The sequence below is a fragment of the Borostomias antarcticus genome (genome assembly GCF_949987555.1).
Source record: "Borostomias antarcticus genome assembly, chromosome: 2".
Taxonomy (NCBI): Eukaryota; Metazoa; Chordata; class Actinopteri; order Stomiiformes; family Stomiidae; genus Borostomias; species Borostomias antarcticus.
The window spans coordinates 37868382-37882121 of NC_140235.1; the positions used below are offsets into that span (position 1 = coordinate 37868382).

At 45.8% G+C, this 13740-nt stretch overlaps 1 protein-coding gene across 4 annotated transcripts; it reads left to right on the plus strand.

Annotated features, from left to right (window-relative positions):
- The first annotated feature begins 263 nt into the window (after positions 1-263).
- On the plus strand, positions 264-12312 carry dab2 (DAB adaptor protein 2). Of its 4 annotated transcripts, none has more exons than XM_084456607.1 (15): positions 264-494; positions 4005-4270; positions 4497-4636; positions 6511-6609; positions 6820-6951; positions 7091-7174; positions 7578-7604; positions 7689-7739; positions 7928-7990; positions 8617-9237; positions 10290-10413; positions 10544-11209; positions 11362-11576; positions 11685-11771; positions 11901-12312. In XM_084456607.1, the coding sequence occupies exons 2-14, from the start codon at positions 4135-4137 to the stop codon at positions 11754-11756; spliced, it is 2430 nt and encodes an 809-aa protein (XP_084312733.1). In that variant the 5' UTR covers positions 264-494; positions 4005-4134; the 3' UTR covers positions 11757-11771; positions 11901-12312. The 4 variants fall into 4 exon arrangements, with proteins under 4 accessions (XP_084312733.1, XP_084312736.1, XP_084312734.1 ...); XM_084456610.1 differs by having other exon boundaries at positions 11425-11576; XM_084456608.1 differs by having other exon boundaries at positions 4009-4270.
- Positions 12313-13740: the final 1428 nt, after the last annotated feature.

The window sequence follows — 13740 nt, forward strand, 5'->3', positions numbered from 1 at the left end:
CATTGGGGTTACAGATCTCCATGACTTACAGACTTTTCCCCAAATGGTTAAAATTCCAATCGAGAAGTTTTGAATTTGTTGTTGGAGAGGTAGGAATAAAACCCTTCATTTGATTTCATTTTGCCCATGGAGTCAGCGATGTCTTGACATTATGGGGAACATAGATTGCTGGTATGTGTAAAGCCTTTTCCTGGGTCCTCCCTCCCACTGACTGGGCCTTCCTGGTCCGGTGGGCTACGACTCCAGCCCTGGCGAGCGAGGGGTTAAATCTGGGAGGTAGCAGTAGCAGAGTGCGGTGTGGGAGTCTCCTGTCCACGGCATCGCGGCGCGGAAAACATCTGATTACAACACGTCTCTGAAAGCGAGGTTTTATTCAAGCCTCGTTCCTACAGGAGAGGTATATTACGTTAGTTTGTCAGTCCGCTGGAAGACGTTCACTTCGCTGAAAGACAACGCTCGAATATGAGAGATTCGGCCAGGGGCGCTTTATAACGGTAAGCGTAACAGTCAATTATTTCGCTTTGACAAATTCACCCAACCAGTAATGCGGAGTGTTTGAGATTTGAGTGTTTTATATTTGTTAAATAAAACCTGTAGTCAAGCAATTCACTTTTTGAAAAAGTTCTCTACACTTCATCAAACAAATTCCGGCCCCTGGTTTTTCCATCAATTCCAGCTGCGCTCTATGCGCACGTCACTTAGGTAATTGTGGGAGGCCGCTATTCGTTCTTGGAAAAGTGTTCACAGAATAGGGTTCTTGTCGAACTTAGCCTACTTAGGGAGTTCATAGAAAATCAAATCAAATCAGTCTATTGTGTATGTTGCAATAGTAAAAGGTTGTTTCCCGATAAACTTAGGCTAGTCTCTTTTGGCCTCTGCCCTGTCAAAGAGATTCATCCAATTCGGATGATCCATATTTTGTTTCTCAGAAATCTGTTTTTTTTTGTATGTATGTGTTGACGAAATTGCAGTTCTTCAGTTCCATTCTAGTGAGGAACCTTTATTGCCTTTAAAACTCACAGTGGTGCTGTTGTGGTATTTCACCGTCTCAGTCACTCACAGACGGAGTCATCCGCTGATTTCCTCCAGATGTGCTGAAGTTCACTTTTAGCGAGAAAGCTACCAAGCACCGCCCATGAATGATTGTGACATTCTGTCTTCGCAGTTAGGCTATTCTGCTGATCCGACATAATAAGATCACATGATTCATGTCCATTTCATCACATATTTGCCCTGCAATTCGCTGCACATAAAGCCTCGAGGTGCAGTTATGTGTTCAGCTATCAAGAGCTGGTGATAAATGTTTACAGTAGCCCAGGCTTTTGGTCATTTGTGATACCTCGGTAGGCTATTGAGACAGTTGTGGTCGAGGATCCTCAGTGGCATTGTCCTTGTTCAGTCTCCCGAGGAGGTTTTGGCCAACATCCTAATTATTAACTGGAATGGCCCATCAACAAGTAGTTGTTTTTTAGCATCAATTTCTATCGTTGCTGACACAACCTCTTATCATCAGTTACTAAATAGCCAAGATCACATGTGTCGCCTCCATTTATATAGATACTGGGGTTTTAGTCATCGCAGCTTTACCTTTATTGGATATTGCCCCCCCAACACACACACACACACACACACACACACACACACACACACTATAAGGTCAATTGTGTCCCAGGACTGAGGGAGTCAAACACTAGAGAGGACATATAGGACTTGAGATTTTGTCTCCGAATGCTCAAGCTATCGTTCAAGTCTGGAAAAGCCCCCACTGCAGACATGTGTATTTGACTGCTTCCATTGAAGGACAACTTGTACATTTCATGGTCGTGCTCCATGCTGTAGCTCTTGTGATACGAGCCAAATGATTGCTAGCAATCCAAGGTTTGACAGTGTGCTATATTCAGAGATGATCGCAGGTGCACTGAGCCCATAGTGACTGGCGTTATCTCTGTTATCTCACTGTCGATGCCACTGTTCTCATTTTATGGATGTCAAATGGAGTAGCTCAGAAAGAGAGAGTCTCGCTACAACCATGATTCAGAAAAGAGATTAGAACGTTCTCTGTGGAACTGGATTTGATATCCCCATGCTGAGAGAATAGTTTTTAGATAAATTCCCAATATGCAATAGGACTTGGTCAGTGTGTGTGTGTGTGTGTGTCTCTCTCTCTCTCTCTCTCTCTCTCTCTCTCTCTCTCTCTCTCTCTCTCTCTCTCTCTCTCTCTCTCTCTCTCTCTGCAGTTGAATATTAATGTGACATTCGGTCATCACAGGGTTGAACTGGGCTTATGTTGCTCCAGGGTTTGCTGGCCCGGAGCTCCAAAGACCTAGCCTGGCATCGTCATCCTGATCACGCGAGCTCACGGCCCGTTTCTCCGCCTGGCTACCAAAGACCTTCCGGCCCCTAGGTTGCCACTGTTTTCAAGACGGACTGCTGTTTGCTCTTCTTCGTATACTGTAGCCTATTTGTAGACTTGCTCTGTGGTTGTTGTGTGTGTGTGGGGGGGGTGCAGTGAGCCGTTGTGGTGGTGCTGTGTCCTGTTTGCCTCAGTGGGTGGGTGGTCATCACGGGTTCTCCCAGTGCTTAGGGACAACAAACTGGCGTAAGATTAACTCCATTTAATAGCTCAACCTTTGATCGCTCTCAACCTTTGGTCTTCTTTGTCGCGGCTGCTTCCCACTCGCACGTAGACCGCACAGCATCCGAAAGGTACAGTATCTGTCATATGGAAAACAAATGCCTTGTGTTTGCTTTTAGTGTTGGTCTGTAGGTTAAACCTCTGTCTCTATTCGGTGTGTGTGAAGTGAAAGCAGCCATCGTATACCTAGGTCAGATGGGAATGTTATCGGGTTCCACCGCACCACTCTAGCCCTTTTGTAGTTTAACTGTATCTGTGAGGACCACTGCCTGTCTTACATTGACATAACTGGACATCCTGCTGTTGTTCTTCGTCACAGTCTCAGCATTGACGGGCGTGAAACCAACTCTGGTTGTTTTCAATAGCTTCGCGTTTCTTTCCGAAGGAGGTTTTGTACGAGTCTCTCCTCTCCTAGATCCAGTCGGTGTTGTTCTTAGCTCCAGGTTGGCTGAGCTACAGCTAAGTGGGAATGTCTCATGATCGCGAAACTGCATGCTGGAATGCTAGTCCTTTTGCAGTGGGCTGAGTTGCTTATTTAGTAATGCTGTTCTTCATTGACAGATGAAATGCTGCTCAGCCTGTTATTACTGGAACGACACCGGGCAGCTGGGAACACACTCCCACCATGTCACCCCCGCTCCCTTCCCACCTCCTGGTTTTGGAGAGAGTATCTGTGACAGAGAGGGTCACATGACTGACGGGACAAACGATAGTTGGAACAGGAAGTTCCTGTCTTTGGCCGGCTACACAGCTGTTTGCTAAGACCCCCCCCCAGGTGTTCCTCTCTAATAATATCTAATTAAAGACCCCACTGAGTTCAATGGCAGTACAATCACCTCCCATCAACATTGGAAGGCTGAAAGAGTTTGTGTTAGAGAGAGAGAGACAGAGAGAGAGAGAGAGAGAGAGAGAGAGAGAGAACAAGAGGGAGTACATGCAAGTGTATCTATCACATTAAAAATGAGTCACTCTTTAGTCCGAGAACATTGAATCCATATGGCCTTTGGCTGTGGGTCCTCTGTTTTTCTGTGTTGTTTTTCTGCGTGTTGTGCTGGATTGCTCGGGGTCATGACCTTACGTTGTGGATCATTAAAGGCATATGATTTTTTTTATGATACTCACAAAATTTGCAAGCGGCAGTTTACAGCACCATTTTGAGCCGAAGCTACATTTGAGGTTGTTAATCTTTAAAAAGGGTTTCAGAGCTGATGTGTGAAGTTTTCAAAAGTACGTGTTGTGCGGGAGGCCAACTTTCTAAACGTTTAATATTCATTATACCTTCAAGCTTAGTGCAACACTACAATTTACACTCTAAAAATGTGTGTTATGGTCATCTTCTCTTCCTCCTCCTCCTACCCCCCTCCCCCAGACAGTGCCGAGCATGTGTGAGTGCTGAGCCCCTCTGCTGAGTCGACCCCCCCCCTCCCCCCGAACAAGGAGCTGCTGTCTGGTCAACCCCTCCCTGCCTGCCTGTCCAGTAAGACTGGCCACTCAGCACCATGTCTGCGGAAGTGGAGAGCAGTGTGTCCGTCCCGGCCGACCCCGCCTCCCCTGCGGTCGCTCCCTCTAGCAGCCCGCCCACCTCCCCCACCACAGCTACCACCAAGACCCCCTTCAAGAAAGAGAAGAAGAAAGGTAGGCTATGCAGGCTCTCTACAAGTGTGTGTGTGTGTGTGTGTGTGTGTGTGTGTGTGTGTGTGTGTGTGCAACAAACACAAACTCACTTGCGCACACACACTCTCTCTCTCTCACTCACAGAGTCACTTTGATTGTTATCTAGTGACAATAATGTGTCCACATGTTTCCTCTTCACGCCCAAAAATGAACGACAACTTCCTGACCATCACTGTTTCCTGTAAAGCGACAGAGAAGACTGACGAGTACCTGCTGGCCAGGTTCCAGGGCGATGGCGTGAGGTACAAGGCCAAGCTGATCGGCATCGATGACGTCCCAGAAGCCCGCGGGGACAAGATGAGTCAGGACTCCATGATGAAACTCAAGGTTTACATTGCCATACTTATTGAAGTATATTATTTCTATGTATATAAGCTCTTTCACAATTAAGCACTAAGAAATCAAAGGGTGAGGATGATTTTGATCCTTATGTTCTCCGTCTTCTGTTCATGTGATAGCGTCCCCACTCGCCCACTGGTTCAATCTGATGCATTTACCCCCCATTTAAAATGCATTTATCCCCCCATTTATTTGTTTCTGGTAAAATCCCTGCTGTGTAGAGGCTGCACAGGTTATACTGCTGCTTAAAGGTGGCGGTCCTACTGAACTAGATAGCTACTGACAAATTTCTTAACTGTCTTGTCTATCCAAGATTCTCGAATCCTTAGTTAATTCTCAGTTAGGAGACATTCAATATTCTTCAACCTCAACAATCAGGGTTCAGACCAGGACATAGTACAGTAACAGCCACAACACTCGTGAGCGATATAGTCAGCAGTCTTGATAATCGGCAGCACTGTGCTGCACTTTTTATCGACCTGTCAAAGGCAATTGCTACGGTGGATCACAGCATTTTATTAAATATACTATCCTCCATAGCTCTAGATAGCTATCGGTTAACTGGTTCTCAAATTATCTTACTGGGAGGTGTTGTTGCCGATGGATTTAAATCAAGCTCTCTTGTAATTGGTACAGGCGTCCCACAGGGGTCCATCCTGGGTCCACTTTTATTTACTATTTATATTAACAAAATTGTGCCCCCTTCCCACGTGGTTCTGTCCATTATTATGCAGATGGCACAGTCCTATACAGTGCAAGTCCCACTTTTAGAATGGCCACTGCAAATCTGCAGTCTGCTTTTTATGCTTTCTAACAGTCCCTTATTAGCCATAAGCTTGTCCTAAATTCCGACAAGACAGAATGTAGGTTCTTTTCAAGGTCTTGTGGGACTCATGCCAGAGTAGGTATTCACCCTCCTGGGGACAGAAATTGACTCCTATAAATACCTGGGTATTTGGCTGGATAGCAGACTACCCTTCCACACCCATGAGGAACATGATTCCTTTTCAGAAATAAGGCCTGTTTTTCCACTGTTGGCAAGAAAATCACTGTGCAGTCAACAATATTATCTGACCATGGTGATGCTCTGTGTATGCTGCCTTCGCCCACTTCTTTGAAGCTTCTTGATGCAGTATATCATAGTGCTCTGTGTGTTCAGGATGGCCACGAGAATAACATCCTCTTTTATTTATTTCGAAAGCACTGGCTAGCAAGCTGCCATTATACTTGTCCTCACTTTTGGGTTTTAGAGACATGGAACACCATCCTAAGTCACTCACATATAAGGCTGAACGTACCTCGGTGTAACACCAAGACAGGAACGTTTGCCTTTAGTTTTATTCACCCGAGAGGTGGAACAGACTGCAGGTCTCCCTAAAGCAGGACCAACTTGTCTCTCTGGAGAGATTCAAGGTTATGGTGGAAGGTGTGCGCCTTGTCGACTGCACACATTTCTTATAGTCTTGTTTATATTCTTGGATCGTATGACCTTGCTTTGTGATTTTAGGTTTTGTTTTGTTGTATCATGTTCTTATTCTGTATGTGTTTTTATTGTACTCAGGATGGCATGGAAAAGAGAGCTTTCTCTCAGTTGTCTTCCCTGAATAAATAAAGGTTTCAATTCAATACAAACATGGGATAACTTTGACAGCACTCTTATGAAACTGCTTACCCACAGTCATCGCTAATAGTCTCTGCAAAGTCTAGATTGCACTCAATCCTAAAACTGGCAAACCCAAATAGGCAAATCGGTGTTTGTTGGTGACGGTGGATGTGTATGTGTGCGTTTGTCAGTGAAAGTGAACAGTGTGTTTGTTGGTGACGGTGGATGTGTATCTCATGGCTGTGGTGTGTGTTCTCAGGGCATGGCACTAGCTGCTCGCTCTCAGGGCAAGCACAAGCAGAGGATCTGGGTGAACATCTCCATGGCCGGCATCAAGATCATCGATGAGAAAACTGGAGTAAGACCCCTCTTTTTTTTCTCTCCCAAAACTCCTGTGATGGGGGACGACACACCAACAGAGTTTAGACATCGTTCGCAGTTTGACGTTTACTTTCGAATACTTTTAAATGTTTGAAGATGGGCACTTTCAGTCGACTAGATGTTAGAGTGTTAAGTCTAATATGATATCTCCACCGATGTTCACTAAACGTCCTCCCATCATGTCCAGGTCATAGAGCACGAGCACGTGGTGAATAAGATCTCCTTCATCGCCAGAGATGTAACAGACAACCGAGCGTTCGGCTACGTCTGTGGGGCGGAGGGACAGCACCAGTTCTTCGCCATAAAGACTGGCCAACAGGTACCCCCCCCAAAAACACACACACACACACACACGCACAGAAGGAACAGACAGAGAGGATGTAGCCTACAGACGCATCCGCAGAGAGAGAAAGAGAAAGAGTGCTGATTACGTTCGCATCTATTCCCTATCCTAACAGGCGGAGCCCTTGGTGATTGATCTGAAGGACCTCTTCCAGGTCATCTTCAACACCAGGAAGAAGGAGGCTGAGGCAGCACTGAAGGTAACTAGTGTCAGAGAGAGGGGGGGGGGGGGGTGCATGTTCATTTCTGTTCTTCATTCAGAGGGGGTGAAAGAGCGCTGTCTGTTGAAGCCACCACTGCTGGACATTGATATCAATTCCAAAATAAGAGACAAGTCGGAGGGTATCAGACAGTTGGTTCTGCCAATAGTGTGAGATGTGTGCTCAACACTACCTCCTAGTGTACTTGAATGGTATTACACAAAGAAGCCTTCCAATAGCAGACAGATAGATACATACTGTAGATGGATCCTTCAATGATTTTTAAAGGTTGGAAATTACAGCAAAGGTTGGAAATGCAGATACAGAATAAGCATTATAGTACATTTTTGACTTACTAGAGGGGAATGTAGAATATCCACCAGTTGGTGTCTCTGTTTTTCAGGGTGAAGGGAATAATGGGGTAGTAGAGGTAAGTGCCTGTATTGGTGATTACTTATTCAAGAACCGTTTTATACAAGTCCATATTTGACCCCTTGATTTATTTCATTATCAGAATGGCAGTGATGCCTTGCTCAGTACCACTGGCCAGGAGAACACTGCCAAAGTAAGTGTCTCTCTGATTACCGAACAACAATCCACCAACACCTATACCTCAACATAGTTGTCACTCAGTTTCAGAATGAAGCGTTCCATTGATTCAAATGATGTCCATGGATGTTTAGGGCGTGTGTCGTCTCCTCGTGTTTGGGGTGTAGTGTAGAGGTGTATCTTTCTCCTGTCTCTCTTTTCCAGCCAGTGGAGCAGCTGGACCTGTTTGGAGACATGTCCACCCCCCCAGACATCCACTCCCCTTCAGTAAGTGTGCCACTATGAGTGAGGGTCTGATGCTCAACTCTCACACAGGCAGGGAATAGAACACATACCATTGTGGAGGCATATTGACAAGGTGGAGTGTTGGGAGTTGGAGATGAGGGGTGTTCTTTGCCAGGTATTGGTTCATAATGCATTTATCCCCCCCCCCCCTCCAAATGTGATCAGGTGGCTTTGAGAACACAGATTTAGGTAATGTCCCTCTCACGTGTTGAACGCACCATTATAGTAAGCAACGCTAGCCGAATGCGGCCTGTTGTCGTCAAGGATGTGTTGTTGCGCTATCTGACCGTGTCTCTGCCAAAATCATCCCTCCTTGCATTACTTCACCTACTCTACCGATCATCCCATATGTCAATCATCAGGTATCTCAAACTCAACTCATAATTGCTCTCTGTAAAATGGCTTTATATGTCAACATTTCAACGAGATATCTATGCTGCAATACCCTTTGAATTTGAGTTGAGTTGCGTTTCTGATTCCTGATTGAATGTTTATCATGTCTGTTTTCACAAATCATAAACTGTTCACTCATGTCATTGAAGTGATTCATTTTGCTTCTCTCTTTCAACAGAACTGATTTGTTTTATCTTTCCTCTCTTGTTAACCAGGAGACTAATGACATTCTATTGCTGGATTTATCTGCTGAGGTTGACAGCAATCAGAACTGTATAAAGGGAAATCCCTTTGTCACCGGCCCAAACCCTTGGGCTGCCCCCCAGACAGAGAACCCCTTCTCCTCCATGTTTGGCTTCTTTCCAACCCCAGACACTGACCCTTTCAGAGATGACCCGCTTTCCAAATCACCCAACCAATCAGCACCCCTCAGCTCTTTGATCTCATCCAACCCCTCCAATCACAGCCAAGAGAGCACCGCTCAACTCATTAGTAAGCCATTTGTGAACGGCGGTCTGAACGGAGACTCTGACCGGCTCGGTCAGCAGTTGAATGGGCTATCCAACGAGACCATGATCCTAGCGCTCAGTAATGGCCAGTGGCCACTAGGGGGCATGATGGCACAGGACAACAGGATTCCCATGAAGGAGCCGAGCGATTTTGGACAAGTGCTTTCAACCCAAAACCCATTCCTAGAGGTGTCTGTGACAAGTACGGGCCTGTCTAACGGTGCGATGTGCGAACCCCAACCCCCTCTGTCTCGCGGCAAGGATTCAGTTGTCATTAGTCCCCCTCCGCAGAACACTAAGGCCGGACGAGGTCGAAGGAGTGCCAAGGTGAAGCTCCAGACAAGCTCTGTGATGTTGCATGCCTGGGAATGAGTCTTTATATGTATGCACACCCCCCAAACCATAATTGGTTTCCTAACTTCTCCCTTTCTTTGCACTGGGATTTTGTAGCGTAAACTTCTGGTGATGGTACACTGGTTTCACTAGGTTTCCACTGACCAAAGTCATAGGCCCGTAGGACCATTCAAGCTTTCAGGATAACTGAGTCAGTTTGTCTCGTGGATGCTTCTCTAACTGGTCGGGGTTTCTATATAATGCCGGGCTCACACTACAGGATTTTTGGTCCGATTTATCCCCGATTCACCCATCCCGACAATCAGAGGAGAAATCCCGTCTGGAACGTTGGTCGGAATCCATGTTCGGCTCAGATGATCTTGTAATGTGATGGGTTTACAGATCCAATCTTAAACCTCCCGATCAGCTCGCTGACCCATCAGGGCGGCCCCGATAATATCAAACATGTTTGATATTTAGATGATTACATCACTACTTTACAAGTGAGAGGCAATGGTTTGCTCCCTTGGGCACGATAATATCCTGTAGTGTGTGATGAGCCGTTATTTTCAAATCTTGTAGTGGGTACTTGTTTGAGATTTGCGAGAAGAACAACTGCTAGGATTCTCTTTATTTGCGGGATGCAAACCAATTTCGAAATCGTTTAGGATGTTAATTATCCTGTTGTGTGAGTCCGGCATAACTGCATGCTACATTGCACTAATGCTCGCCTAGTTAAAGACTAAACACTTCCCAACATTATTAGCTCTATTCTGTTTGTCATCTTTCTTCATAATGCTTTTTGTCTAACACACATGCTCCAGTGAATAAGGTAAGTGATGACATTTATATACTATATGATTAACATGATACATCATCATTAAAGAAGACCGTGTTTTGTTGTATAGTATGCTAGCTGTTGGACGTAGGATGTGATCGTACATCTACTACAAAACAACCTTGTGTCAATATCAGTTCCCTTCCTTTTCTTGTAATTTTACTGGAACTGTAAACTCTGATTAATATTTTCATTTAACGTTCCACAGTCTCCTGCCAACGACCTGTTTGGGGCAGACCTGTTTACGGCTCCCAGTCAGCCCGACATGACCTCTGACCCTGCGGATCTCTTCAACTGCTCCCTAGCCAACACCAACTCCTTAGCAGCTCTTGGTCAGTCTAAACCCATTGGCACTATTATAATGCTGCTACATATATTGAGTACCCAATATCCAAGCATAAGCCTGCTGTGCCCAACCCATAGGTCACCAATCTGACCCTTTTCTCTCCTACTGTCCGTTAGGCAATCTGCATCTGGGTCCACCCGCAGTCTCCTCCATCCCTGCCTCAGCCCCATCACCATGGGGGGCCCCTGCCCCAGCACTCTCCATGTTCTCCATTCCAGGGGTTCCTCAAGTAACACTCCCAGGCCCACAACCAACCTTCCCCCAGCCATCAGCCTTCGGGGCCCTGCCCATACCACCTCCTGTCTGGGGCCATCCTGGGCAAGCCCAGTTTGGGGCTCCCCCTGTCACTCAGGCCCAAGCCTGGGGCCAGCCCCCTCCTGCAGGCCACATGGGTGCCTCGGTGTGGGGCCAGCCCCCTATGGCCAACCCCTTCCAACCAGGCCCTTTCCCCATGATGGGTGCTCAGCAGGGGCCCCCTCGGCCCCCGCCCAGGCCCCCGGTGAAGGAGGCTCCGCCCAAGGTGGAGAACAGCGCCTTCACAGCCCTGGACCCCCTTGGAGAGAAGGAGAAGAAGAGTGGGAAGGACATGTTCAAGGACTTCCAGATGGCCAAGCCCCCCGCCATCCCAGCCCGGAAAGGGGAGCAGCCGGGGCCCATCGCCGCGCCCAGTACCAACGGGGACGGCGCCTTTGCCCAGTACTTCGCTAGCAAAGTGGGGCTGCCGCAGGATGTCGCTGATCACGACGACTTTGAAATCGGCCAGATGCCAGCTGCTGCCAACGGTACAGTAAAGCAATAGAATGCACTGTAGTAGAACGTCTGGGTTGGAATCAATGGAATAAAAAAATGGAACTATGTTAATTGGTGAAAATGCCTACAGTATGCACACCGTCATTCTAATCAATTATATTTTCCTGTTTTACTGCGTATGTAGACACTCCAAAACCTGTCCCACGACAATCTGTTCCCATGGCTCCTTCTGTTGCCCTTGCTTCAGCCCCCCACCCAGGCCTCCTGGATGCTGCTTTCTCCCTTTCTCCGGCCCCGGCCCCAGCCCTGGCCCCAGTCTCGGGGGCCAGCCAGAGCCTCTTTGATGATGCATTCGGGGCTCCATCTCCCAATCCCTTCGGAGCATCACCTCTAGCTATGGTATGGATGTATAAATTCACGCTCACCCACACGCAACAGTACTCATCGATATCCTGTAGCTTTAGGAGATCTCATAATTATATCGCCTTGTGTTTCTTTAAATTACAGAGCGCTCCTGTTGCTCAAACGTCTGGCACTTCGGATCCCTTTGGAGACCCCTTTGGAAACCCTTTTGCCTAAACGTGGCCATACCATGTGAGTTATACATTTCCAATTACACCGTAGCTTTCATTCTGAGACACTGTTCTCTTCCACACCAGTGTATCGAAATCTAATCTTTTCTTCCCCACCCCCCCCCCCCCCCCCCCCTCCTCTCACTGTCAGGTTTGCCATACAGACCAGAGAGGCAGCAGTGACCGACACCATCAAGTGATATATTCTGAACCAGCTGCTACCACCAGCGCAAGACAATCCAGATGATCAAAACTTCTGACCCCCATCTGTCAACTCGTCGACCGTCTTTAATGTTAACCTCATTAGCGTTTCCTGTCTGATTACTTAATTCATTCCCCTGTTCCCACTCACTCTTCAGATGTGTGCTCTATCCAATCAGTAGGCTACTTTTCTTGCTATTTTTTTAGTACATCTGAATTAAATGTAAAAAAGAAATGTAAACACAATGTAATTCATGATTCGCTGAAGGGATTCAAAAGAAGGGATACAGCTGGGATAAAAGGGATGTGGGAGAGATTCTGTTGATACTCTCTGTATTAAACACAGAAAAATGAAATCATTACAGTGTGGTCCTCTTGGATTTTAATGTTGCATGTTGTTTTTCTCAGGGATATGTTTTTGTGGTTGGATGGTGCTACTGTCCTCAAATGGGACATGACCTATAGCCTATAGGCTCTACTCACCTCATGAATGTAGCCTAATCCTTGCAGGCACTTGTATCACTCAAAGTATCAAAGTATCGTTGTCTTTCATGAACTGCAAGTAATTCATTACTTTTGAGAGTGTTATCTGTTTTGGTAATTGAAAAGGGCATCAGATGAAACTTGGACTAGGCTCTGGGTGTTGGGGACAATTAATTCAATTAACTACATATACCATCTACTACATAACTCCACGCCACCTCTGACAGTCTGCATATGTGGCCAACACATCGCTTCATGAGTATCAACACAGAGGTAGGCTAATGGAAAATTACCATGCATGAATCATTTGACTTTGTTTAGAATCCAGGCCAACGTCAACAATAACGCATGCGTTTTGGTCTTGTGGTCTACTTAAACAGTTTGTTTTGAGCCATCATCATTGATCTGAAATAAAGCTGGTGTGATGTAAGGTTGTGTTTATTTATTTTTGCACGTTTATAGCCACAGCAGAACAAAACCTGTTTGTACAAAACGAACCCAATTTATTTATTTATATATATATATATTTGTACAGCTTGTCTTTACCCAAAATGCCTTCTGTCCATAGACATGACGTCACGAAAACCATCATGGCGGATTAGTGTGCGCCGGGGTGCTAAAGTGGCTTTAAAAAGTCTACAATATTGACTACATTTCCTCAAACAAATGATTTGATCAAAAGGTATGTATTGATACTGGACAATTAAGATATGGGGATAATACATCTTTTTTGTTGTGGTTTTGCTCTATTTTGCGTCCAAATAAACGACCCTGTGACCAGCCTATCTGCTCAAGCCTAGCTAGCCCTATGCTAGCCTAGCGTGGTGGCTAATGGTGCGTTCGTTTATAACTGGGAGGTGGCAAATTGCGACTTGCTACTAGGAATGATTAAATAAAACACCGCATGAACTCGCACTTCCTCGTCGCAAATTCGGATATGTTTCTCAGCCCCCAGTTGCTCGAATGCACTAGATATAACTAGATAACTGTGATATAATGATATATAGATATAACTAGGTAACTGTGATATAATGGTATATAGATATAACTAGGTAACTGTGATATAATGGTATATAGCTCGAATGCACACAGGTCGGAGGTAGGTATTTTGCCACTTGCGACTTGCCACCTCCGACCACAAACGAACGTACCATAACTAGGTAACTGTGATATAATGGTATATAGATATAACTAGGTAACTGTGATATAATGGTATATAGATATAACTAGGTAACTGTGATATAATGGTATATAGATATAACTAGGTAACTGTGATATAATGGTATATAGATATAACTAGGTAACTG

Excerpts from the sequence above, each read along its gene's own strand:
- dab2 (XM_084456607.1), top strand. The coding sequence starts at position 4,135 with ATGTCTGCGGAAGTGGAGAGCAGTGTGTCCGTCCCGGCCGACCCCGCC. Across the intron at positions 7,740-7,927 it reads GCCAGGAGAACACTGCCAAA|CCAGTGGAGCAGCTGGACCT; the intron begins GTAAGTGTCTCT and ends TCTCTTTTCCAG. Across the intron at positions 11,577-11,684 it reads GAGCATCACCTCTAGCTATG|AGCGCTCCTGTTGCTCAAAC; the intron begins GTATGGATGTAT and ends TTTAAATTACAG.